Source organism: Equus przewalskii, chromosome 12, assembly GCF_037783145.1.
Source record: "Equus przewalskii isolate Varuska chromosome 12, EquPr2, whole genome shotgun sequence".
NCBI lineage: Eukaryota > Metazoa > Chordata > Mammalia > Perissodactyla > Equidae > Equus > Equus przewalskii.
This window is the reverse complement of record NC_091842.1, coordinates 504,062-530,593: the sequence shown is the minus strand read 5'-3', so window position 1 is coordinate 530,593 and position 26,532 is coordinate 504,062. Positions and strand designations below refer to the sequence as shown.

The 26,532-nt window shown below is 53.4% G+C and overlaps 2 protein-coding genes and 1 long non-coding RNA gene across 25 annotated transcripts in view; all 3 read right to left on the bottom strand.

Annotated features, from left to right (window-relative positions):
• Positions 1 to 418, bottom strand: part of SUN1 (Sad1 and UNC84 domain containing 1) — a 55,148-nt gene extending 54,730 nt beyond the window's left edge. For 9 of the 22 annotated variants that reach the window (XM_070567280.1, XM_070567281.1, XM_070567294.1 and 6 more), the window contains exon 1: positions 284 to 410. The gene's annotated coding sequence lies outside the window, so the exon portion shown is untranslated. Of the gene's footprint in view, positions 1 to 283 lie in introns of all 22 variants that reach the window. The other 13 variants (XM_070567270.1, XM_070567273.1, XM_070567275.1 and 10 more) reach the window with 5 other exon arrangements.
• A 2,152-nt stretch (positions 419 to 2,570) lies between these two features.
• On the bottom strand, positions 2,571 to 5,359 carry LOC139074679 (uncharacterized). The gene is made up of 3 exons (XR_011524305.1): positions 5,218 to 5,359; positions 3,260 to 4,596; positions 2,571 to 2,760 (listed from the first exon to the last, which is right to left on the bottom strand). It is a non-coding gene; the product is annotated as an uncharacterized lncRNA (long non-coding RNA).
• An 18,972-nt stretch (positions 5,360 to 24,331) lies between these two features.
• Positions 24,332 to 26,532, bottom strand: part of DNAAF5 (dynein axonemal assembly factor 5) — a 43,730-nt gene continuing 41,529 nt past the window's right edge. For both annotated transcript variants that reach the window (XR_011524652.1, XM_070567245.1), the window contains exon 13: positions 24,332 to 25,400. Coding sequence is in view for 1 of the 2 variants with exons in the window: in XM_070567245.1 (XP_070423346.1) it covers positions 25,264 to 25,400 (137 nt within the window). In the remaining variant the exon portion in view is untranslated. The remainder of the gene's footprint in view (positions 25,401 to 26,532) is intronic.

Below are 26,532 nucleotides of genomic sequence, written 5' to 3'. Positions count from 1 at the left end.
GGGGCCCTCGGGGTCTGGAGGTCGGGGGGCGGGCACCGAGCAGGCCCACCGTTGGGAGCCGCGCCCGGCAGAGCTGGGGCCGGCGGGCCTCGGCCGAGCGCGGGGCCGGGAGCGGGGCCGAGGCCGCGGGGCGGGGGCGGCCGTTGGCGCCCAGGCGGGGCCCGCGTCCCGTCCCGTCCCGTCCCCGCGCCCGTCCCGTCCCCGCGAGGCCCGCCCGGCGCCCCCGCCCCGCCGCCGGCCGCACGCAGAGCCGCCCCGGCCTCGCCGCCGGGCCGGACCTCACCTGCCTCACGCCGCCGCCGCCGCCGCCGCCGCCACCCGAGGCCTGCTCCGCGCCGCCCCGACGCGGCCCCAGGAGGAGACCGTGCGAGCGCCGGCCAATCGCGCGCTACGCCCGGGGCGGGGGCGGGAGCAGCGCGGACGTCCACCAATCCCGAGCGCGCCACCTGAAGCTCCTCGGCCAATGCGGAGGCGGCCTGCCCAGGGGCCCGGCCAATCGTGAGCGGAGAGCGAGTCGCGGGGCGGGGAAGTGGGCGGGGCTCCGAGGCGGCGCGCGGCGGGGAGGGGAAGGGATGAGGGCGGCGGGAGTGCGGGGCGCACGGGCACGGGGCGGGGTCAAGGAGAGGACTACGGTCTCTGGGAGGGGTCGCATCTCCCGGAGGGGGTCGCGTCTAGGGGAGGACCCGCGTCTCGCGGAGGGCCGTGCATCTCAGGGAGGGCTCCCGTGTCTTGGGAGGACCCCCAGCTCGGGGAGGGGGCTCATCTCAGGGAGGGCTCCGGTGTCTGGAGGACCCCCAGCTCGGGGAGGGGGCGCATCTCAGGGAGGGCTCCCGTGTCCTGGGAGGACCCCCAGCTCGGGGAGGGGCGCGCATCACAGGGAGGGCTCCGGTGTCTGGAGGACCCCCAGCTCGGGGAGGGGGGGCATCTCAGGGAGGGCTCCCGTGCCGTGGGAGGACCCCCAGCTCGGGGAGGGGGCTCATCTCAGGGAGGGCTCCGGCGTCTGGAGAACCCCCAGCTCGGGGAGGGGGCGCATCTCAGGGAGGGCTCCCATGTCCTGGGAGGACCCCCAACTCGGGGAGGGGCGCGCATCGCAGGGAGGGCTCCCGTGTCCCAGAGGACTTCCATCTCGGGAGGCAGCAGCCAGACCACCCCACGTCCAGTCTGGAGGTCATTGCAGCCCCGTCCCTGCTGCGCTCGTCCCTGGGCCTGGCTTTCAGGAGAGCCCTCGGTTCCCGCGGAGCCCATCTCGCGGCCCTGCTCTGGGCACCTCTCCCCCGAGCCCGCCCCAATACCTCTGAGGTCTGGAGAGCCCCTTGTGTCCCCCTAGGTCTAGGCAGCCCACCCTCCCGGCCCCACGGAGGCCTGGTGCTTGCAGACATGGACACCTCCTCCTGTGCAACTTCGCCCCTCCTGTGCTGCCCCCAACCCAGAAGCTCTGCCCCACCTTCTCTGCTCCTGGGTTCTGGCTGGTTGACACCTAGACCCCTCGGTTCTCCCTGGAACAGCTCGGCACTTGTGGAGGGTTCGGCCCTTTACTGTCTCTTTCCAATTTCCTAACTCTCCTTCCAGGTAGATAAGGAAGCTGTTATCGGCCTCCTTTACAGAAGAGGAAATGAGGCTCCAAGGGGCTGGAGGGCTGGGTGAGGTCAGAGAAGAGGCAAAAGATTCCAGTCGAGCCATATCTCAAAACCAAGTCCACTGTTCCTTCCAGCCTGCCACGGGTGCTGCCCGCTCTAGGGACGACTTCCACCCCTGCAAAGAAAAAAAAAAAAAAAGTGGCAGGGGTCATTTTAATGAAAACGTATTTGTTAACAGTAACGGCAGCGGATCAACGCCGTTTTGGCTCAGTGTCTATGAGGGGTTCAGAGCCATCCTTTCCGCTTCTCTTAGGTTATGAGCTCACAGCACAAGGGCCGTGTCTTTCGGTGAGATTAGAGAAAGTCTCATCCTTGGTATAGATTCTACAGATGCTTTTGCATAAGGAGGAGCAGGTGTTTCAACTGAAACAGTGGCAAAAGAGGCAGGAGAGAAGGTTTTTTTTTTCAGTGTTGCCCCTGGGGGTGGAGGCAGATTGAGGCAAAGATCTGGGTGAGGGGCTGGCCCGGTGGCGCAACAGTCAAGTTCGCATGTTCTGCGTCTCCGTGGCCAGCGGTTCACAGGTGCGGACATGGCACCACTTGGCACACCATGCTGTGGTAGGCGTTCCACATATAAAGTAGAGGAAGATGGGCATGGATGTTAGCTCTGGGCCAGTCTTCCTCAGCAAAAAGAGAAGGATTGGCGGTAGTTAGCTCATGGCTAATCTTCCTCAAAAAAAAAAAAAGATCTGGGTGAATGAATTCTAGACCTGCATTGTCCACAGTAGCTACCAGCCACTGTGACTATGAGCCCTGGAAATACAGCCAGCCCGAACTGAGATGTGCTGTGTGCGTACAAAACACACACAGAATGCTGAAGACTAAGTGTGAAAAAGGAAGAAGGTAAAATATCTCCTTAATATTTTAAAGTATTGCTTACGTATTAAATTACAATGTTTGGATGTATTGATTAAATAAAATACATTATCAAGGTTCATGTTTCTCTTTGCTTTTTTAACGCGGCTGCTAGAAAATGTTAAGATTTCACGGGCGCCTCCCGTGATATTTCACGTGGACAGCTGCGTAGATGTTCGTGGAGTCTTCTGGACCAGGACCCCACGGCGAAGACAGATCACAGAATCAATCTTCTTCCTCCCAATAATTACGACATGACCAAGGACACCTAAAAAAAAAAAAATAGTTTACCAGCAACAACAAACAAGGAAGGATGCAGACCCACAGGCCATAAGGCCCAAGGAGGAGACAAGCTTCTGCTGGGGCTCAGGGGCCCCCCGGGAGGTGCCAGATAATGAAAGGAAGTTGGCAAAATCCTAAGGGTCCTTACGAATGACCCCCACCCGCCAGTTTTCAGAGGAACAGCTGAGGGTAAGTGGGCTCGGAAAAGCCTTTGAGACAGAAGCTCTGACTGCTCACCTTGGGACTATGATGGAGCCAAGGCAAGGCCAAGGCCACCCCCACACCGCACAGCGCCCGCCCTCTCCCTATTGACTCAAGACCGTATCTACTCCCACCCCTAGCTAGGAATTCCGCCTCTCAGCCTCCAAAAGCTGAGCAGAGCCCCCGAGGGTGCACCATTTGGGCCTCTAGGCAGAGGAGGGGGGAGTCAAGGAGGAAGAGGGGAAAGCATCCTGGCAGAAAACAGACGGACGCTGAGAACTCACCTGCAAAGGAGAAAAGGAGGCAGACAGGATGGTGTGGGGGAGCCAGAAGCATGAAACTGCGCCCCGCCAGCCCGCACACTTGGTGAGGGAAGAAACCCACAACCCATCTGTCTCTTCCTCCCGCGGCAGTGACATCATCCAGAAGACACCAGACCAGGGACCCCTCGCTGCGTTCCTCCCTCCTGGACCCGCGTCCACCTGGACCGGCTTCCGTCTAGTTTGTGCGGACATTTCTCTTAGGTGTAGTTCTTCGGTTTCATTATCTGTGCCTCTCTTTTCTCTCAAGAATAGTTTAGCTATATGAGTTTTGATTTTTCTTTTTCTTTTTTTTTTGAGAGCATTCGCTTTGATGGTCTTTAAATTGCTGTTAAAACCTTAAATTCAATCTATCGTTTGTACTATCAAATCTATTTGGGGGAAAAGATTTTGACCGATGGTTGTGCCAGCTCTGTACCCAGAGCCCACTGCCCCGGGGTCCTCACTTGAGAAGATGGACATCCACGTGCTAGGACCTCGGGCCACCGGTGCTGGCCTCCACCCTCTCACGCTGGAGGGCTGGCACAGCCCATGAGGCCTGTGTCCAAGGAGCCCGTCACTGGAGGGACAAGGAGAGGCAGGCAGGTGGATCTGGGGCTCCGTGCCTGGGAGCCTCCCCTCCAAGCCTGGGTCTCTGTTCCTCTGCCTGGGGGGCTAATAGCCTGGCGGGACGCTGGGTGACACATAGCACTTCCACAGCATCTGTCCCCTAGGTCCCCCATCTTCCCGCTGACCAGTATGGAGCAGTATGGAGTATTGGTTGGAACCAATTGGTTGGAACACTTGGGAAACTGAGGCAGAGGCTGCCCCAGCAGTCCGGCTGGCGTGGAGCCGGCAGGCAGCCAGTCCGCAGCCTGATGCAGCAGTTCCATCGCCTGCCCGCGTCTCAGGGCCGTGGGCACCTGTCGGCTCAGCTCCCAGGAGAGAGGAGTAGTTTTCCTCCGTGCTCTCACACCTCCCGCTTGGCAGCAGGTTGTGTCTTTCTGTTGTAAACAGAACCTGACTCCCCAGAGAGGAGTAAGAAAGACCGGCTGAAACCCAAGAGCCAGCGGCTGTGAGCCTGTGGGGAGGGCACCCCAGCAGGCAGGCAGGAGGCTGGTGAAGGAGAAGTACCCAGAACAGCACCTCCGAGGCCCAGGAAACCCCTTTCTCTTAAGGAGACGAGTCGACTTCCTCATGTGCTGCTTGCTTCTGGTTCCTCCTTTGTGGGGGGAGGGGGGAGCACCCACAGCGGCAATGCGGTTGGACCCTGCGGCTCCCAGGTCCTGGTGCGGTTTCACGGCTCGTGACTGCAGGAAGTCCTAAAAGGAACGTGACGGAGAGCTGGGGCAGTCCCTGCTCCGGCCAGCCTTTCCAAAATCCGGAATCCAAAGACCCATACAGGGATGTGCTCACCGTTGACGAGGGGTCTGTCTCTGGTTCACTTCCCCGCCCCCCATCCCTGGAAACAACAGTCAGGCTGTGGGAGCTTTGTGAGGATTGGGGCTTCCAGATGGCCCACGTTAAGTGGTGGGACCCAAACAGGCTTTAGGGGAGGGTCCTTCCTTGTCCCAGGAGCTTCTGGTGGCTCCTGGCGTTCCCTGGCTGGTGGCTGCCTCACCCATCTCTGCCTCTGTCTTCACCTGGTCCTCCCCTTGTGTCTCCACGTGTCTCCCTCCTGTAAGGCCACTTGTCATTGGATTTAGGGCCCACCCTAATCCAGGATGACCTCACCTCAGGATCCTTACCTTAATTAGATCTGCAAAGACCCTTATTCCAAACGAGGTCACATTCGAGCTTACAGGCAGACACGTATTAGGCATTACTATTCACCCCACTACAGTTGTTCAGCAAACCTGCTGAGGGACATCCTGCCCCCTAATCCTTCACCAAGCAAAATAGTTTGCATCCTAAAGACCAAAAAACCATCCCAAATCTCCTACCTGTGCACCCATTTCTCTCCTTGAGAGAATTGTCTGTGCTCTCCCCCGCCCCGTCTCGTCGCCTCTCATTCTCTCTTGAACCCCTCCTCACCACGCCACCGAAGTCACTCTTGCCGAGGACACCAGCAACCTCCGGGTCACTAAAGCCAGTGGTCAGTTCGGGCCTCATTGTGACCCGTCAGCGTTTCACCCGGTGACCACGCGCTCCGCCTCGACGCCCCTCCTCTCTCAGCTCTGGGCCCCTCTCTGGATCTGTGCCCGTCCTGAGGCTCCTCCCCAGCCTCCTTGGCTGGTTCTTCCTCATGCCTCTGACCTTTAGACATTGAAGAGTTCGGGGCTCATCTTTATGTCTTATTTCTGTCTACACGCTTTCAACACCCGTCGTAAGCCGATGACGCCCAAACTCCATCTCTAGATGGGAGCCATCCCTGAGCTCCAGGTGCTGAGGACCTGCTGCCCACTCCCCACCTCCTCTTGGGTGCCTCAGAGGCAGCTCCAATTTAACACCTCAGAATGGAATTCCAAACTCACCCCAGCTGCTCCTTGAGCCTCCCTCAGGCCAAAGGCAACCTGCTCCTTCCAGTTCCTTGAGCCAGAAGCCTGGAGCTACGCCTGACTCCTCCCTCTGTCTCCATCAGAGATGCTGTGGCTCCATCGTTACAGCAGATCCAGAATCGGAGCATGGCCATGCCCTCTGCGCCGGGACCCTGAGCCACGCCCACCAGTCTTTGCTCGGATGACCTGATCTCCTTGCTCCCACCTTTGGCCCCCAGACCCTTCTCGGTCATGTGACTTCTCCATCCGCAACCTCCAGTGGCTTCTGGGTCACTTGGAGGAGAAACCCAAGTCCCTGCCGTGACCTTGAGTGATCCTCACCCCCTTCTAAATTTGTTTTCTCTTTTTTTTTTTTTTTGAGGAAGATTAGCGCTGAGCTAACTGCTGCCAATCCTCCTCTTTTTGCTGAGGAAGACTGGCCCTGAGCTCACATCCATGCCCATCTTCCTCTACTTTATATGTGGGACACCCGCCACAACATGGCGTGCCAAGCAGTGCCATGTCCGCACCCGGGGTCCGAACCAGCGAACCCTGGGGCCGCCAAAGCGGAACGTGCGAACTTAACCACTGCGCCACCGGGCCAGCCCCCTGTTGTCTTTTAATTGGGGTGAAATTCACATAACATAAAATTAACCTTTTTGTGAGAAAGTAAGATGGAGCAGCCAATGTGGAAAACAGTTTGAAGGTTCTTCAAAAAATTAAGCATAGGGGCTGGCCCCGTGGCCGAGTGGTTAAGTCCGTGCACTCTGGTTTAGCGGCTCAGGGTTTCACTGGTTCAGATCCTGGGTGCGGACATGGCACCGCTCATCAGGCCATGCTAAGGTGGCGTGCCATATAGCACAACCAGAGGCCCTCATAACTAGAATATACATCTATGTACCAGGGGGCTTTGGAGAGAAGAAAAAGGAAAAAAAAAGAAGAAGAAGATTGGCAACAGATGTTAGCGCAGATGCCAATGTTTTTAAAAAAAAAATTAAACACAGAATCACCATGTGACTCAGCAATTCCTCTGGGGTTATAGACCCAAGAGAACTGAAAGCAGGACCTCCAGGAGACACTTGCACACCCATGTCCACAGCAGCATGGTTCACAATAGCCAACGGGTGGAAGCAACCCAAGTGTCCATTGACGGATGATGGATGAAGGAAATGTGGTCCATGCGTACAATGCGATAGTACTCATCCTTAAAAAGGAAGGAGACTCTGACACCTGCTACAACGTGGATGAACCTGGAGGACGTTGTGCTCAGCAAAACAACTCAGACACCAAAAAGACAAATACTGTGGGAGTCCACTCATATGAGGGCCCTGGAGTCGTCAAATGCACAGAGACAGAAAGCAGGACAGTGGGCGCCAGGCCCTGGGGAGCGGGAGGGGGAGTCAGGGTTTAATGGGACAGAGTTTCAGTTCGGGAAGATGAACAAGTCCTGGAAATGGGTGGTGAATGTGCTTAATGCCCCTGAATGGCACACTGAAAATGGTTAAGATGGGACGTTCTACGTCATGTGTATTTTACCAGAATATTCTGGGCCCTCTGAGCAGCCCCCCAGCTTTCTCCTGAAGATGAAATCCTCTTACTGGTTGTAAGATCCACCTGCCAGAGGGCTTTCACCTGTTCAGAAGGAAAAGGGCAGCTTGAAGACAGTGACCCGGGAGCTAGACGGGTGAGAACGAAGGCTGCTCCTCCGTTTGGGGGGAGCGTCCTCCAGGGGCCTGGGCCAAGGACACCAACAAGGAGGGACCATGAGGTGGTCCTGGCCAGCCAGGGAGAAGCCTGGAGGAGAAGAAAATGGAAGCAAATGGGGTCCAGGAAAGCTGAGTTTCTGGGCAAAGCTGCTGGGAGCTAGTCTTGAGTAGAGATTTAAGGGGGTGCCTCCAGTCAGGGGCTCAGGGTGCTAATGGGAGAAGTGGATGTAACAGCCATGTTTACGTTTTTATTAGCTTTCCATTCACATTTCCATTTCACAAGCAAGACGGATTTGTTGTAGAAAAAAAACATGAAAAAATAAACAGTGTGAAGGGGAAGAAAACCTAACGCCACTTTGAAACATCACTATAGTGACCCGCAAACCACAATTTTTTTTATACAAACAGTTCCTATTTCAGAGCGTTATCTGACATGCTTCTTTTTTTAGACAAAATGGCATTACAGCACACATTTTCTTTTGTGACCTGCCTCTCTCGTCGTCTAAATGGATTTTCCTCCTCGTGTTTCGTTCTGGCCCTAGATGCCCCAGGCCGGAATGGGTGCCTGCAGCTACGTCCAGGCCTTCTGCGCTGTGAACCGTGCTTGAGAAACATCGCCGAATGCCCGCCTTGGCTCTCTTGTCCTCGTATTTCCTGAAAGTATATTCCTGGAAATGGGGTCGCTGGGCCAAAGGGAAGTGATATTTTTGGGGCTTCTGTCTTCCAGAAAGGCTGTGAGCCGAGGAAACTGCCGCCCTCCGGAAAACAGGGAGCCGGGCAGAGTTGCTCAGCTGTCGGGGGCCTCCCCACTCTGTAAGCTCTTGATGGTGGGGACGTTTGGTGCCGTGAAATTAAACCACTTTTGCGTTTAACTTCAAGGATCGTCCGTAAGGCTACTGACGGTCGCTGGCAGAACGGCTCCCATGTGAGCCCGGTGTCTCAGGAGGTGTGCAGCCTGCAAGTAACTGCTGTGAGCTGAAGACGACAGGACAGAGGCCACACAGACGATTCGCGTGCACCAAACGGGGCCCCAGACCCGCACAAGGCCCCAGCGGTGCAAATCGGGGAGCAGTGGGCGGCCTAGGGTGCACGTGTGCCGGGAGCCCGGGGGTGCAGCAGCCTTGGACCTAAGTGTTCACTTTGTAGACGTGATGATGGATTCGCAGTTGTGCGAGAGCCAAAAGCACCAGGACTCTATGCTCAGTTTCACGTTCGTACGTATTTAAGGAACTTTATAGTTAAAACAGTTTAAACACCCAGAGGGGGTCCGTGCAGGTGATTTTCACTCGAGGGGGCCCCTGAGGCAGCTGTAATGTGAGGAAACCGGGCGGGGTCTCTGGCGGGGCCTCTTGGGAGGGCCGCCTCAGAGCCCCCACGAGGCCTGCTTCTCTGGGTGTTCAAGCTGGTGGCCTCCAACCCCACCGTCCCCGGCCACTTTGCGGCTGGGCTTGTAGCAGCACTGTTCAGCCCAGCGACTTACATTGGAACAGAAGGTGGGGCCCCGGCTCTGGCCACCTGCCCTCCCAAGTTAGCTCCCAGCAACAGTAGCCTCTGGGCTTGGGCAGTGGCGTGATGTTGGCCCCCTCCTTCCCAGAGGGGCAACCCAGACACCCCACCGCCAGACCCCTGCCCTCTGTGCTGGGGCTGCAGGTGCACCTGAGCTCCCAGGACGGGTGTAGGGGACCGACGCTGAGACCACCAGCGGGGGACACAGCCGGGTCAGACCTCCCTGGGAACACAGTGACACGATGTGACGTCATCCCCCACGTGTGCTGTCACTCTAACACGAAAATGAAAGGAGGTGTTTCTTTGAAATCACGTGTTACTCTGTTAGTTACTTTTCTGTTACATAAACGCTGTTATTTAAACAAAGCAACCGCAGGACTAGTTAACAGCTCAATGAGTCGGAACGAATAGTAGGAATCACCGGGAAAAGAACATTTGTCTAATGTTCTTTTTTTTTTTTTTTTGAGGAAGATTAGCCCTGAGCTAACATCTGCCACCAATTCTCCTATTTTTGCTGAGGGAGGCTGGCCCTGAGCTAACATCCATGCCTATCTTCCTCTACTTTATATGTGGGATGCCTACCACAGCATGGCGTGACAAGCGGTGCCATGTCTGCACCCGGGATCCGAACTGGCAAACCCTGGGCTGCTGAAGCGGAACTGTGCCACTGGGCCAGCCCCTAACGTTTTGTCTTTTGATACAGCAAATTATCTCACCTTTTTAAAACTTCTTTTGTGGATATTTAAATTTTGGAGGCTACGTTGTGTGTATTCTGAAGACACATAAACGTAAACCTTCCCGTTTAATTGAAGGTTTTGTTGAGATAACTGCAGATTCCCGCGCAGTTGTAAGAAACCATGCGCCATTTCCCCAGCGGTGACGTTCTGCAAAGCTGTCGCAGGCAAGTGCAACCGGGATGCTGACCTTGATGCACAGGCTTGATGTCACACAGGCTCCCTGAGTCTAAAATGTTCATTTTTAAACACTCTGAAGCAAATTGCAAGTCCCCAAAAGTTAAATCTCTTTCTCAAGGAAGTGGTTTTAAAGCACAGAGGTAATTGAAACTTGAAATCAAAGCTGGATCTCAAATACGAGAGAGTTTTAGTAAAGGAACGAGGCAGTCACGTTAAACTTTGCTGTCCTTTTCTGTTGATCATCTTTCGGGTCTGAGGCAGTCCTGCTGTCGTCAAGCGAGTTTGTTTTTTTCCCTGTACAAGTTATTGTCACAAGTTGCCCAGAGCATCAAACAACTCAGGGGCAGTCAATTCATCTACTTGCAGTCTCTTCAAAGATCATCCAGCAGTTTTAGAAAAACGGCATATAAATTTCTATTTTCTATAATCGCTTTCTCCACTCCTATCCTTGATGTCTTTCCAAATTAGAAAAAGGACAGTCCTCTGGTCCCATACTTTGAAAAATACGGGTTTACAACAGGCCAACAGTGTAACATCTTTTCTACGATGGCAACAATGACAGATTCTCTCCTAGGAACTGTGGAAAGGAGGCTTTCTCCTTCCGTTTCCATAAAGCCAAAAACCTCCTTGTTTCTGCACGTTTTGAGGAAACTAAAAAGCGACCCAAACTTTCCTTGTGAAAACCCCAGCGTCGCAGGAAAGCAAAGCTCACCTTTATCAGCAGAGTTGTGTACGAGGTGTGAAGGACAGTTAGCAGGTAAGGTCTTCCTATTTTCTTGGTAATAAGATAATCGACTGAATGGAATTTGTCAGAATTTGCTTTTGCACTGACACCAAATCTGCAAACAGATGAGCAAAGTCTGGTTTATATTTGAACAAGACATCCACAATCTTCTGTTTCAGGTTTTCTGCGGTTTCCTTAAATCTTCGGAGAAACCACGAAGACGATTTGAAACTCCTTTTTTCAGATCAAAGTCTCTGAGGGCTGGACGAGCCCTGCTCCGTGGCTGGGCGTGAGCATCACTCGATAGATAGAAAGCATGGTCGTTGCTCACACCGGAACGAATGGGTTCTGCGCTGTTGGGGTAGACAACGCCTCTTATCAAAATTCCCTCTGTTGTTCACGCGCACCCCTTATCAAAATGTTAGTTCCTCTTTAGTTAGTTATTGTCACTTTACTGGGGGGCACTTTAACGGGGGACACACGCGTGTTCATTAGCGTGGTGTGCCCGAGCTTGTTCAGTATTCGTGACTGGATATCGGTGGCTTTTGGTGAGACAAAAAAGTCAGGACCGGTGTAGCAGAACATTCCTGTCACACTGGGGACTTGAGTTCAGTCCCCCCACGTGGCTTCCTCCCTTGCCCCTCACACCCAAGCCCACTGTCTTCCTCAAGTTGCGCAGGACGCTCTGCTCTGGTTACTTATCTCCCTCAGCCAGCTGTGTGTGTCCCTCCCTCTGTCATAAAGCTAACAGTCGTTTATCTTTTTTCTTCGGTGACATGTGGGTCACGCTGGCATTGGTATTGTCATTGTTCTAGTTCTCATGATCTGAACTCTTAGAAAATGTGGCCACAATATTCCCCACGTGAAAAATTAAACCAGCACCATCCCGATGCAAAGCACAGCAAGTGAGCCCACAGGCAGAGTCACGATGGACCGCTGATGCTCACGATGGACCGCTGACCCTCACGATGGACCATTGATGCTCATGATAGACTGCTGATGCTCACGATGGACCATTGATGCTCATGATGGACTGCTGATGCTCATGACGGACCGCTGATGCTCACGATGGACCATTGATGCTCATGATAGACTGCTGATGCTCACGATGGACCATTGATGCTCATGATGGACTGCTGATGCTCACGATGGACCATTGATGCTCATGATGGACTGCTGATGCTCATGACGGACCGCTGATGCTCACGATGGACCATTGATGCTCATGATGGACTGCTGATGCTCACGATGGACCATTGATGCTCACGACGGACTGCTGATGCTCATGACGGACCGCTGATGCTCACGATGGACCGCTGATGCTCACGACTAATGACTGATGGTCACGATGACAGCACACTTGAGTGGCTCCCGCTGTTGGCGTGTCTCGGAGCTACAGAACAGCGAAGACCCACTACTGTGAACCACACGTCAGGGCTGCCAGCACCAGCAGAGGGAGATCTCATGGCAGTAACTATGGAGGGCAGATAATCTGGGCAGCAACCATTGGACACTAAAAACTGGTGCTTTTAGATCCTATTTTTTAGGCATTTTGTATTTTTCCTCAGCCTTCCACACCCACCACGGAAAACCAGCGCTTTTTGTATCCTCTCAATGGGTTTCCTGGGACACAGGACTTTCAGAGCCAGAAGCCGGCTGATCCCAAGTAAATCAGGGCGGGGACCGTCCTGCCAGTCATCATGGACATGTACTGTGTGCGTGAAACAGACATCGGGCACTGAAGACTCAGTACGAAGGAAAGAATGTAAACCATCACAATATATTTTATATTGTTTAGATAGTGAGATTATTTTTTTATGTAGTGGGTGAAATAAAATATATCCTCCAAACAAATTTCAACTTTTTCTTTTTCTTTTTTAAAGCAGTCATTAGAAAAGTCTAGATTCCGTGTGTGTTGGCATTGCATTTCTCTTGGACATGGCGTACTGGACTCCGAGCTCCCCAGAGGCAGGAGTGGGGTCTGTGGGGCCATCAGTGGCTCCCCGGTGCCAGCACAGGGCCTGGCCCGTATGTGCTCCATAGATCCTCCGTAAATTCTGTAGAATGGATGGACTCTAGGTCTGTTAGTTTGGATGGACGCCAACCCCTTTGAAAACATTATGTCAGGAAATATTAAAAAAATTTTTTTTGAGAGGCCAGACCGGTGGCGCAGAGGTCAAGTGCTCACGTTCTGCTTTCGCGGCCTGGAGTTTGCCGGTTCGGATCCCAGATGTGGACATGGCACCGCTTGGCAAGCCATGCTGTGGTAGGCATCCCACATATAAAATAGAGGAAGATGGGCATGGATGTGAGCTCAGGGCCAGTCTTCCTCACCAAAAAGAGGAGGATTGGCAGCAGTTAGCTCAGGGCTAATCTTCCTCAAAAACAAAAATTTTTTTTTTTGATAAAAAGTTTTATATCAGCTTTTGCCCCAAGTGCCAGGCTTGTTCCTCAGTCTCGTCCCAGAGGGAGGAGCCACGGGGCGGCCAGCACAGCTGCTCCCCTTCCATCAGGACACGCTCTCCTTGCACAGAAATCCGTCAACAATTGTGGAAGACGGTTTGTTTACACTTTTTGTAGCTCTTCATCAGGCTTTCATGTCATGTACAAAAATTTGTTATAGGGCCAGCCCCGGGGGCCTACTGGTTAAGTTCAGCATGCTCCGCTTCGGCGGCCCAGGTTCGCTTCCCGGGCACAGACCTACACCCCTCGTCTGTCAGTGGCCGTGCTATGGTGGCAGCTCACACTCAAAATGAAGAGGAAGATTGACAGCGAATGTTAGCTCAGGGCAAATCTTCCTCAGAAAAAAAAGAAAGAAAGAAATTTGTCATAGAACAAGCAACGTGATCCACAGAGAAAACCTGCATTTTAACCCAAATCTGTGAGACTTGAGGCCGGAGGAGAGGGCTGCTGGGAGATCAGGTGCCCCGTCTGGCTGGGAACGTGACCATGTTCTGTTCTCTCCCTCGCGTGTTTAAAGGACCTCGGTGGTCACATGAACGACCTTAGACAAAGAGGCCATACGTCCCTGGCACAGAGAATTGACGGGTCATTCTGGAACAACCCCCATGAACGGCTGGCCCAGGAGCCGAGCGATGTCCCAGTAAAATGTTCGATGCTAACTCTTCTCAAACCAAAATCGTTATCTTTGGAGACGTTCTCCAGAATCCAGGGATTCCTAGAATTAAGCGCCTCATCCATAGAAATTGATTGCTCCAGTTATCGGCAGTCCTTTTGCAGGGCATTCACCCTGGAAGCTGCCCGGGGTTGCTCTGGGCTCCAGGCTGGGTGGTCCAGACTGTTTACTGTTTGCTTTGGTCGTAAAACTCATTTACAGAGCTCTGCCTGTCGCGGGCTGGCATCCGCTGGGCTCTGAGCTGCACGCAATCCCACGGAACCCTCACAACGAGGGCACTGAGGCAGAGACGAACTGCCCAAGTTCACACTGCAGGCCTGTGGCAGATTGAACGCGTGAATCCAGACCCGGTGACTCCACAGCCTGAGGCTTCAGCCACTATGAAAACTGCCACACGTGTAACCAAAGTGTTCAGAAGGCATATGAAAGTATTTAAAAAATTTAAAAAGAAACATAGATCCTTTTAATCCCATCACCTGGAGGTAACTTTTTTTTTTTTTTTTTGCTGAGGAAGATTGGCCTTGGGCTAACATCCATGCCCATCTTCCTCTATTTTGTATGTTGGATGCCTGCCATGGCATTGCTTGATGAGCGGTGCATAGGTCTGCACCCGGGACCTGAACCTGTGAACCCTGGGCCGCTGAAGCGGAACGTGTGCACTTAACCATTACACCACGGGGCCGGCTCCTGAAGGTAACTATTATAAACATTTTTATGTTTGTCCTGTCACTTTTCTATGTACATATACGTATATTTTTATAAAAGTGGATACTGCATGTGCTAGTTTATAACCTGCTCCCTGTTCCTCACAGCACATGTGGACACTCTCCCGCGTCCATCGGCAGAAATTGAGATCCCAGGGCCAGAGGAAGGACTGAGCTCAGGCGATTTCTTCCCTTCTCACCAATGGCCTCATCGAAGTGATGTGTGGAAAGAAAGGAAAGAAAGGAGGCGGGGAGGCCAGCCTGGTGGCGCAGCAGTTAAGTGCACACATTCTACTTTGGCGGCCCGGGGTTCACCGGTTCGGATCCCAGGTCTGGACATGGCACCGCTTGGCAAGCCATGCTGGGGTAGGCATCCCCCATATAAAGTAGAGGAACACGGGCATGGATGTTAGCTCAGGGCCAGTCTTCCTCAGCAAAAAAGAGGAGGATTGGCAGCAGTTAGCTCAGGGCTAATCTTCCTCAAGAAAAAAAAAGAAAAGAGGCCTGGGGTGGAGAGGGAGCGGCATCAGGAGAGGAGAGATTACAACATATTCGGGGAGGGAGGGAGGGAGGGAAGCAGTGCCAGCTGTGGGTGGAGGAAGCAGCGTCCCAGAATAGGCAGGCGGGGGGGCTGGACGGATGCGGGGGGCTCCTCTTTCCTGCGGTCTCAGAGGCTCTGTCCACAGGTCCGGGGGCGGGGCTGGCACCGTGGGGATTAACTGAAGCTCTGGTTGGAACAACCGCTCCAGCCGGCCCGGCTGCCTCGGACACCCAGGCCACAGAGGAACTGGTGGCTGGCGTGGCCGGATCTCTGTTCTCCAAAGAAATGGAGCGGAGGGCTTGGGAGCAGTTTAGACTGGGTTTGGGTTTCCCGAGAAATCCCCTGGTCAGTGCGGCCCCTGGTCCCCAATGGCTCCTCCCTGTCTGTCCCTCACAAGCACAGCAGACGGCTGGTAAACCCTGTCCTTGGCCACAAAGCTCCTGCCAACCTCTCTGTTTAGGTCCGTCAAGGAAAGCGAGTTGCCTGGAATAATCATGAGTTCTGGCCACACCACGTGATGGGAAAGACTCAGGGCAAGTGGAGCCCTCTCTCCTGCATTTCTGGTGGGAATGGCAAGTGTTACAGTCACTTTGGAAAACAGATGAGCCATTTCTTACGTGGTGAAACACACACTTACCACGCGACCCAGCTGTTCCACTCTCGGGGGTTTGCCCAAGTGAAACGTAAGCGTTATGTCCGCGCAAAGACTCGTACGTGAATGTTTACAGCAGCGTTCTTCAAAACCGGACTGGAAAAACCCAAATGTCCCTCAACTCGTGGACAGTTCAAAAATCGCAGGGCCAGCCCTGAAGGCCTCGTGGTTAAAAGTGGGTGTTCTCACCGCTTTGGCGGCCCGGGTTTGTTTCCTCCTCATCAAACCACACCACCTGCCTGTCAGTAGCCATGCTGTGAGAAGAACTAGAAGGACTTACAACTAGGATATAGAACCATGCACTGGGGCTTTGGGAATAAAAAAAAAGGGGGAAGATTGGCCACAGATGTTTGCTCAGGGCAAATCTTTCCCAGCAAAAAAAAAAAAAAAAAAAAAAGTGGTATATCCACACAATGGACTACTACTCAGCAATAAAAATGGAATGAACCATGGATATAGGCAAGAACACGGGTAAGTCTCAGAAACATCGTCCTGAGCACGACAGTCTAGAGAAGACAGCTCTGATCTGAGCGACAGAAGACAGGTGAGTCATTGCCCAGGGCCTGGGAAAAATCTGGGATCTAGAAATCTATGCCCCGATACGAGGGCAAATTAAAGGCCTTTTCAGACAGGCAAAGACACCCCTTTCTGAGGACGTGTGTGTAATATCAGCAAACGAAGAAGGAAACCAGGAACAGGGCGAGCTTGAGCCCAGGTGAGCAGTTGGACCAGTCTGGAGGGCCGTGGGGTGACGTCCACACTGACGGCTGGGCAGCAGCTCAGACAGCACAGAGGCCGGAGGGCTCTGAGACAGACAACTACACGGAAAAAAGTGAGCCTTCTGGGCAAGATCTAGCACGAGAGCCTGGGTCCGTGTGAGGATATAGTGAAGGTGCACTCTTGTTTTGTCAAAAAAAAAAAAAAAGAAAAGAAAAGAAAAAGAAAGGCAATTACAAACTCAAGAAATAAAACAAAAAGCTGTAAGTGAAAGTTGTGGCCTAAACGTGAAGCAAAGCCAATGGTGGCCTTATGTTGAGCAATTCACGGAGTACCATCATTTTCTTGGGCACAAAGAGAGGAAAAGCCCGGCCCAACGGGCCGTTCAATGAACAAAACACATACGGCCATCATCGGAAAATACTGCTGATTGATTTCTAGCCTTTGGAATCCATCCACAAGCAAAGCACGAAGAAGTAAATATTTTCAGTCTGTTCTAACTATAAACGGCAACTTTGACAAGCTGGCTGTCTGGGAGTTACGATCCCTGGGACGCCTGACCCTGGGTATCCCTGACCCCTGGGACCCCTGACTCTGTCTTGGGGGAGATATTCGAAGCCACGCAATAATCTGCCTCCAAACTTTCGCCCACGAACCCTAGCGTCCTTCGGTAGATCTCGCGGGCGACGATTATTGCCGTGGCGTTTGCCCAACGTTGACTTTCTCTTTCCCTCGTTCCCAGCACGTCTGTTAATTGAATATTTCTGTAAGGCAGAGCCGTCCTCTCTCCCCGACTTCTTTATTCTTTCTCCATCTCACTGTGGACCCGTGGATTTGTACGTTATCCTGTAAGTTAGGATCCAAGAGTACTGTTACTGATTTCGCTGCTCATATTGTTGCGGCTTGGGCCATCAGGAGCTCCTTCGGGGTGGCCCCCGAGCCTGTCTGCAGGTCCCCATCCTTTCTTGAGCGCTTGCCTACTTTGTGGCACTGCAGGACCCTCCAGGCTCATCTTGGATTTCCCCGCCCCGGCCCTGGAATCAGCCACTTCCTTCATCTGTACGTGTTGGCGGACTTGGAGCACTTTTTCCACCAGGAAAGGAGGGTGTGGTGAAGGCGGAAGGGCCGTGCTCCCGCCCTCATCTCCCAGCCGGGGTCCCAGACACGGGTTCTCCCCCAGCTCCGAGGTCTTCCCTGCAGGAAGGGTGTGACGAGCCGCAGGTGGGTGGCCTCTTTGTGGTCCTCGTGCGGGCTCCCTGGGGGCAGTGTCTGGGGCGCGGAGCTTGTCCTCAGAGCTGCAGGGTGGGGACTCAGAGCCTCGCTAGAAGAGGACGGTCTCATCGCCAACAGCGCAGCTGCAGTCCCTCAGCCCAACTCCCCCTCCTCCCCACTCACGTGCACCTGCTCCCCTCCCAAATCTCTGGGGAAGGGGGGACGGTGGGAAGCGAACCCCAGTCAGAGGGACGGGAGTCTCATTCCTAGTGGCTCAAACACTTTCTCTTATTTAGACACGAGCTTAGGATTTTAAAATTTTAATTTCTCCAGGTCATTCTGACCCGTATGTGTCTCTGTTTCAAGTCTGTGTTTTTACTTTGCAAGTAACAGAATGCTCAGCTCAAACCAGCTTAAGCAATACAGGTTTCAGTGACTCAAGTCACTGCAGAGACCTGGGTGGACTGCAGGTACCACGTGATCAGGGTTCAGCCTCCATTTCTGGGAGAGAGAGAGAAGGGGAGAATGACCTTTTCTCTTTCACGCATCATCAAAACAACAGCAAACAAACAGCTCATGCCCTGATGGGACGACCTGCCACTCAGAACCGGAAACGCCAGTGGCCCGGAAGCCTGCGACACTCCCGACCCGCCTACACTGGCGCCTGGAAGGGAATCCCGGGGCACTGCCACGTGACCGGGCTCGGCCAATCGGGGCCGCCGACTCTGCCTCCAGAACGCGGTGCTGAAGGCGCTCCTGCGCATGCCCGGCCTACGTGCGCTGGTGCCTCCCATTGGCCGAGCCAGCTCACGTGGCCGCACCCCGCCGCAAGGGCGGCTGGGAGGACGTCTCGGGCTGTCGGCGTCGTGAGGCTCGGCCGCTGCGGGTGTGGGGCCGCACGGAGGCGGCGCGGTGCTGACCCGTCCTGAAGTGGGGGTGGGGGGGACGGGCGACAGGGGTTGGCGGATGTCACAGTGGCGCTTTCTCTCCGTGTGGCCGCCGGTGCAGGGGCTGCTCGGTTTCCTGGGCGCTGAGTGGCAGTTCACTGGGTGGGCCGGGCAGCAGAGACTGCAGACCCCTGACCCTGTGACCTCTGACCTTGGGACCGTGGACGCCAGGGCCCCTGACTCTGGGACTCTTGGACCCCTGACTCCAGGTATCCCTGATCCCTGGGACCCCTGACTCTGGGTATCCCTGACCCCGGGACCCCTGGGACACCTGACGCTGGGACCCTTGGACCCCTGGGACCCCTGACTCCGGGTATCCCTGACCCCTGATTCTGGGTATCCTGACCCCTGGACCCTGGGACCCCTTTCGCTGGGACTCTTGGACCCCTGACTCCAGGGATCCCTGACCTCTGGGACCCCTGATCCCTGGGACGCCTGACCCTGGGTATCCCTGACCCCTGGGACCCCTGACTCCGGGTATCCCTGACTCCAGGTATCTCTGACCCCTGGAAACCCTGACTCCAGGTATCCTTGACCCCTGGGACGCCTGACCCCGGGTATCCCTGACTCTGGGTATCCCTGACCCCTGGGACCCCTGACGATGGGACCCTTGGACCCCTGGCCTCACTGGGCCGGGAGGGAGGCCTGGCAAGACCTGTAGGCTCCTGTCCCTCGGCTGCCCCGGAACAAAGATCCCAAGCGCCTGCTGCGTCGTTTGGGGACGCGAGTTGCCACGTGACACGGGAAGGGCACGTGGGTGGGAGAGAAGCTGCAGGTCACCGAGCTGTCAGAAGATCCGGTTTGTCCCGCAGGAGTCTGACTCTCCACGTCGGCCGTCCTTCATCCCGGCTTTGCTGCTTTGTCCTCAGGGGCCTCAGGTTGTGTGTGAAATGTCTCCAGTTGTGTCTCGCGAGTGAAGGGGGAGCTGTCGTCCCACCACGGAGACGGAAGCCCCTTCTCCCGGGCAAGTGGACTCTGCCCAGGAGGGTCGTTTCCTGCAGCCTTACCTGCGCAGCCGTGCCGGGAGCAGGACTGTGTGCGCCTGTGTTAGGACCAGACGCCCCCTGCGTGGACACAGAGCCCGGAGGCATTGATCCCGAGCACGAAGATCTCAAGTGCCCGTAATTAGGAGGCTGTGAAAGAGCGCGCCTGGTCTGCGCCAAACCCGGGTCCCCCACCTTCCTTCCCAAGGCCGCTGTTCTGCCCCCTACATTTACCATCGTCCCCACCTCTCTTTGCTCCGTCTCAGTCCAATCTGTCAGCTGCCTTTGAAGAACGGAAATAAGGAAACCCACATAAAGTCCTAGAGGGTGGAGGTGCCGGCACGTGGGCCACGGAGCAAGCCTACTTGGGCTTCTAAGTAGAGTCTGTGTCTGCAGTTCCCGCCTGTTGCCAGCCAGCAGCGGGCGCTGCTCGTCTCTCCAAGTTCCACCTTCCAGGACATTAAGAAAACCCCGCGCAGACGCCTGAGAAGAGGAGCAGGTGCTTTCGCCCTTGGGACAGGTTCCGGGCCTCGTGTCCCGGCAGCCTCTGAAGCCATCGTTTGCTTCTAAGACGAGTCACAGGAAAGAGGCTCAGACCCCTGGGGTTCAAGGTCAAGGACGTGCCCAGGTCCAAGCAGAGAGGCTGAGGGGGTCATGCATAAGTGGAGGCTGCAGTCTCCCTCCTGAGATACCAGTTGTCCTCGACGGCACTGCCTGTGGCCTCTTAAAATGGTATTAAAATGGTAACTGACTCAAGTCTGGAAAACGGGAAAAAGGAAAGCCATCCACAGCCCACCACCCTGAGCAGCGTGCAGTGATTGCTTCTCTCCTGTCTCACGTCACGTGGGGGATGTCTGGATGACCCTGGCTGTTCAGAGAATCCTGGAGAATGGGGAAAAGCCGGGAAGAAAGATTGGTCTTTAGAGAAAGTTTAATTCTCCAGGCTGATCGTCAGGCAACTGGTAGTGGGCAGGCAAGCCTTTGGCAAGAGGACACCACACTCCCTGCTCCTGCCTGGAGGAGGCGGCCTCTGGGAGCACTTACTATTAGCCTTGGCCTTCCAAGCTCAGCCAGAGGCTGGTTTTTAGAGTTTTAATACCTGCAATTATGAAATAGTTCACACAAAATTCACACACATGCAAGTAGACAGAAGGGTATAGCAGGCTTCTCGATACCCATCGCTGGTTCGATGATTAAGAAAGATGGGGGGGACAGCTTTGCCTGTTCTCTGTTCCACAGAGAGAAAGCCGCATGGCCCGCGCCCCTTACGGCCGGCCTCTTTGATTCCGCCTGCGTCTGAGAGCCATCCCTGAGGCCGTGTGCGTTGGTCATTCGCTCCTTTTCACGGCCGTGGGGTATCCTGTGGCCTGGATTTGCTGCAGGTCGCTGACCCAGTCGTAAATGTGGATGGACATTCGGGTTATTTCCAGTTTGGGGCTGGACTCAAGCTGCTAGGAACACTTGGGTACGAGTCTGTGCCTTTTCATTTCTCAGCAACTTCTTGATCAACCTTTGCTGTGACCTCCTGAGCCTCCTCCCCTGGAACAGAGCCCTGCGGTCCATGCAGAAGCAGCGGGTGTGCTGACTCGGGCTCCGAGCATCACCATTGTCAGCTGGGTTTCTGACTTACGAGTCACTCTCAGCCGAGTTGTGTTTTTGAGTAGGTAATACACGCACAAGAAAGTGAATTCAAAAGTGAATTCAAAGGTACCAAACAGTGTAGGCCGACCTGCCCCTCCTGTCTTCAGCCATATGGCTCCCCTCCCCGGAGGCCACCACTCTTACCCGTTTCTTTTGTAGCCTTCTGGGAATATTTTATGCGTACAAAAGCAAATGGGAAGTTCCCTCACTCCGCCTGTTGTGTGTGGTGCCTTCTCTACGCAGTTGTTGTTCTTGTTTTTACGACTCTTAGTGTCTTTTAGAGGTTATTCCACACCGGCAAGTACAGGGCTGCCCTGGCTGTTAAAAGGGAGATTTTACCTTAAACCCACTCACCCTAGAGGCATCTCATGTTGTCATTCAGGTCACAGAAAGGAGATTTTAAAAGGAAGTAGAACTTGCCTTTGAACCGTGGTGCTGGGAGCGGCAAATAGATGAATTACCTTTATGAAAATAACTCTTTGAGCTTCTTAAAATTCAGGAAGTGAAACCATGGGTTATGCAAAGATTTCTTAGATACGGCACCAAAAGTACAATCCATAAAAGAATCGATAAATTAGATTTCTTTCAAAACTAAAAACTTCCGTTCTTCAAAAGACATTGTGAAAGCATGAAAAGACAAGCTCCAGACTGAGAGAAAATGTTTGCAAATCATATCTATGATAAAGCACTTGTATCCAGAATATATGAAGAATTCTCATATTCAATAAGAAAACAACCCAATTTTTTAAAAAAATGGGAGACTTGAAGATATGTCACCAGTGAAGATACACAGATGGCAAATAGGAACATGACAAGAGGCTCGACAGCATTAGACGTTAAGGAAATGCAAATTAAAGCCATATGGAGATACCACCACGTACCTGTTAGATGGCTACAATTAAAAAGGCTGATGTCTCCAATGCTGGCAGAACGGGAGGGTCTGGAACTGGCATGCAGTGCTGGTGGGAAGATAAGATGGAACCACCAGTTTCGATAATAGTTTGGCAGTTACTCAAAGTCTTAAATATACATCTACCATGATTGCCATTCCACTCCTGGGTGTTTCCCCAAGAGAAATGAAAGCGTGCATCCACACAGAGCCTTGTACATGAGTGTTCTCAGAAGCTTTATTTGTAATAGCCAAAAACCCGAAAGAAACACACATCAAAATTGTGTTGTAGCCACACAGTGGAATATTACTCAGCAATGAAAAGGAATGAACTACCAGCAGACATTACATCACGGATGGATCTCAAAATAATTACGCCGATTGAAAGAAGCAAGATCGACACACAAAAAAGTACATACCGTATAAATCCATTTGCAGATAATTCTAAAGTGTGCATACTCCTGTGTGGTGACTGAAAGCAGGTCAGTGTTGCCTGGAGACGGGGTGCGAGGGGGAGGCTGGGGGAGGGAGCAGGAGGGCAGAATTGCCGAGGGGCAGGAGAGGACTTTCGGGAGAGACAAGAGGTTCGCTGTCTTGTGGTGGTGGTGGTCCCGTGGCTGTGTCCACGTGTCAAAACGTAGCAAACTGCCCACTCAGCATGTGCAGTTAATTGTAGTCAAGTATAGCTCAACAGAGCAGTGAAGACAGCCGTCAATCATTCCATCAGGGACTACAGACATGTCAAACACGACCTATAATTCTACCCCGAGCTGTCCCGCCAAGAGTGATGGAGCACGCTCACACGGTGTGAGAGCTCAGCGCAGTTTTAGTCACGATGGCCCCGGACTGCACCACCTGAATGTCCACCCACAGGGGGACGGGGAACAGCAGAGTGCATATTTGTGGCAGAGGCCGTAGGGTCCACAAAGCCTAACGTATTTACTCCCCGGCCCTTTGCAGAAAGAGACTGCTGACCCCTGGACAGTGAATGGACGGACAACCTCAACAGTGTCACGCTGAGAGAAAAAAGCCGGACACACAAGACCACATGTGATCATGTGAAACCATTTATGTGAAACATTTAGAAGAGACGAGACTTTAGAGATGGGCAGGTCGGTGTTGGCCGGGGCTGGGCTGGGGGCAGGGACTGACTGCAGGTGGGCCGAGGGAGCCCCGGGGTGATGGGAGCACGGGCTAAAACCCACCCACCCAAGCACTCGCCAGGGGAATTTCACGGTGTGTGAATTCCAGCTCGATAAAGCTGAGAACCTCAGGGACAGCATTTTTACATCCCTCATCTCTGCCGCCTGGCACATGGGGGTCAGGGCTCCAGGAATATTTGCTGATTGAATTGAGTGAGGAGAGGACAAGAGCCTGCAAAGCTAAGTGGCGAGGGACCTGTTGCTTGTCAGCAGGAGTGTTGAGATTACCACCTTTCGTGGGCCAGGTTTTCACGTCTCTCTGGACACACACACCTGTTAACGCTGCGCCAGGGGGCTGCCTCTGACTGTTTCCCCTGAAAGATGGACAGGAGCAAAAGTGCCGCCATTTCTGTGGTGGCCAGTGCGGCAGCAGGGCTGGACAGCCACAGGTGTCGGCACCCCCCACACCTGCCTCGCGCTGGAGGAGGTGAGTGTGTTCCTCAGCACACTGTCCTCTCGGCCGAGCTCTCTGACCTTTACTCTTGGTTCCTGGGACACTTAACGGCTGACCAGAGAGCAGATGGGCCTTCTTGCTGGAGGTGAAAATGCGTGGCGCCCAGGGCAGGTCCCCGCGCTTTGGCGGCATCGGTTTCTCCTGGAGGGCTGATCCCTCTTGATTCCGGAGAGGTGGCCCGAGGCCTGACAGTGTGCATTTCTACCAGGGTTCCAGGTGATGCCGAAGAGGACAGGGTGGAGAAGGCAGAGGGCAAGGGCCATCAGGGGCCTGTGGAAGAGCACCCCGAGGGCAGCCGACGTCCCTGCGGCCATTGAAGACGTCGGCCCCAGAACCTGGGCTCAGAGAGCAGCCACATCAGGGGCTCTGAGGGGACGGCCCCCTGCGGCCTAGGCTGCAGGGACCCAAGCTGTGTGCAGATTCAGGCCCCCACCCAGCCTCTCCGGGGGCCCTGCTGCCTGTCCTCACTTGTGTGGGGCTCCTGCCACCTGGTGTCCAGAGAGGGCACTACAATGAGCAGCCAGCCCCCCACAGTGCAGAGGCCCAGAAGGCCTGGGGCTGGGGTCACCCGGAGGTTAGATCTAAGGAAGAAGGAGCCACTTCTCAAAATGTGCATTAATTACCGAAACACAAAGACAGGCATACAAAATAATTAACAATAAATATTTTTAATTAAATTTTCAAACATCAAGCAAAAATGTTAATATTTGATTGTTGGAAAATACACATGGCATTTTTTTCCTTGTGTTAACATAAATATTTGGCTTATGGAAATAACACTCACTTAAAACGAAACCTTTTAGGCACTTGGGTGTAGAAAGTGCTAGAGAATAAAATACAATTTTACTTTATTGCTACTCGTAAGAGAGCAACCAAAATTCTATCTGGTTAAACATTCTGTTTTCAACACCGTTAGCATTGCTGATCTAAGAGAAAACCCTGTGACCAAATATATCCACATAACATTCTGAGTCCAAGTATACTTCAAATGGGAAAAATTTCATTGATAATCGTCCTTAAGATTTCAAATTCCTTTTAGTCTTTTCACTGAGATGGTAAGTTTCAGTAGACAGAACCCAAAGAAAGAATGAAATTTCTTTTTAATCGCTTTGACTTTTAAAAAAAAAATAGTCAAGAACTTTCTTGGTGGGCATGTAAGCAAGACAGAACCAATTAAGCCATGAGCCCAGCAGTGCACGTAGCCTTACGAAAAAAAGGAGCTGACTTGCCTGCCAGTATGAGTTGGCATTTAGTTCTCATCTCGAATTCGCTGCAGGTTTGTGGCAGACCTCTCGATGGACTGTGTGAATGAGACATAAAGATACAGACGCCACTCAGTGAGTGTCATCTCAGAAACTGCGGGTTTGAGAAGCTGTCCCAGGGGAGCACTGGGCATGCTTCTGAGGGAAACATTCTTCTTGCTGTCTAAGCCTTGCCTGTGAGTGTCCCAGGCTGTTGACACAAAGCTGCCCTTTTGGTGTTGGGAGGTTTAAAGGCCACAGACCCGTCCAGCTGCGGACGAGGCCCTCCAGCTGCGGACAAGGCCCTCCAGCTGCGGACGAGGCTGTGCTCCCGGAACTCAGGTCACGGAGCAGGCGGCAAGGCCTGCACGTGCTGCAGGAGCTGCTCACAGTGGGCGGGGGAGCGGTGCTTGTGGATGACTGCCTCCGTCTCCCGCACCAGGAGGTCAGGGAACAGGACGCTGCCGGCCTTGAGGACCTCTGTAAAACAGCAGAACACCTTTAAAGTACCAGAAGCAAAAACTAAACCAGTTCCTGTTGATGCAGGTAAGTTTCCCAGTCAAGTTAAAACAGCCCTGAGCATAGCAGACTGCAAAGTGGGGATGAACAGGGTATACATCATGATAAAGGGTCCACTCTCCAAAGAGACGGGGCAGTCCTAAACATGTATGCACCTAACGAGAGCACCACACTTGCACCACACTACGTGAGACAACACGACGAGCTGCAGGGAGAGACACACGAGTCCACGCCGGCAGCTGGAGGCCTCCACGCCCTCCCACAGGAAGGGATCCAGCAGGCAGGGGGTCAGCAAGGCCGCAGCTGAGCGCAGCAGCACCGTCAGTCAGATGGACACACGGACATCTGCACACTCCCCATCCAGCGACAGCAGGGTCTAGATTCTTCTCAACTCCATGGAACGCTCACCAGAGAGACCACACTGTGGGCCGTAAAACACCTGAACAACTTTACCAGACCGGAAGTCATCGCCTGTCTGCTCTCAGACCACAGCGGAATTATATAAGTCAGTAACGGAGAAAGAACTGGAAAACCCCCAAATGTCTGGAGATTAAACGGCATGTTTCTAAATAGCATAATGTTCGAAGAAGAAATCTCAAGCTAAATGAAAAAATGTTTTGAACTAAGTGAAAATGAAAACACATCCCAGCAATTTGTGAGCGCAGGGAGAGCAGCACGTAGAGGGACACTCATAGCATTGAACTATCTGAAATCAGAAACAGGCTCCACCCTAGAAGTCTAGCAAAGAGGAGCAAATTAAATCCAAAGTCAGCAGAGGAAAAGAAATAAGAAGAATTAGCAGAGAAATCAATAAAGAAAATCGACAAAACCCAAAGCTGGTTGCTTGAACAACTCTCTGCCCACAAATTGATACCCTACGTGAAGTGGGCCAGTTGTCTAAAAGACACAACCTGCCAAAACTCACACAAGAATAGACAATCTTAACAGACCTATATCTATTAAAGAAATTGTGAATCAGTAATTAATAACGTCCTGAAACAGAAAGCAGCAGCCGCAGATGGGTTCACTGGTGAATCCTACCAAATATTTAAGGAAGAAATGACAGCAATTCTCTACTCTCTCCCAGAAGACA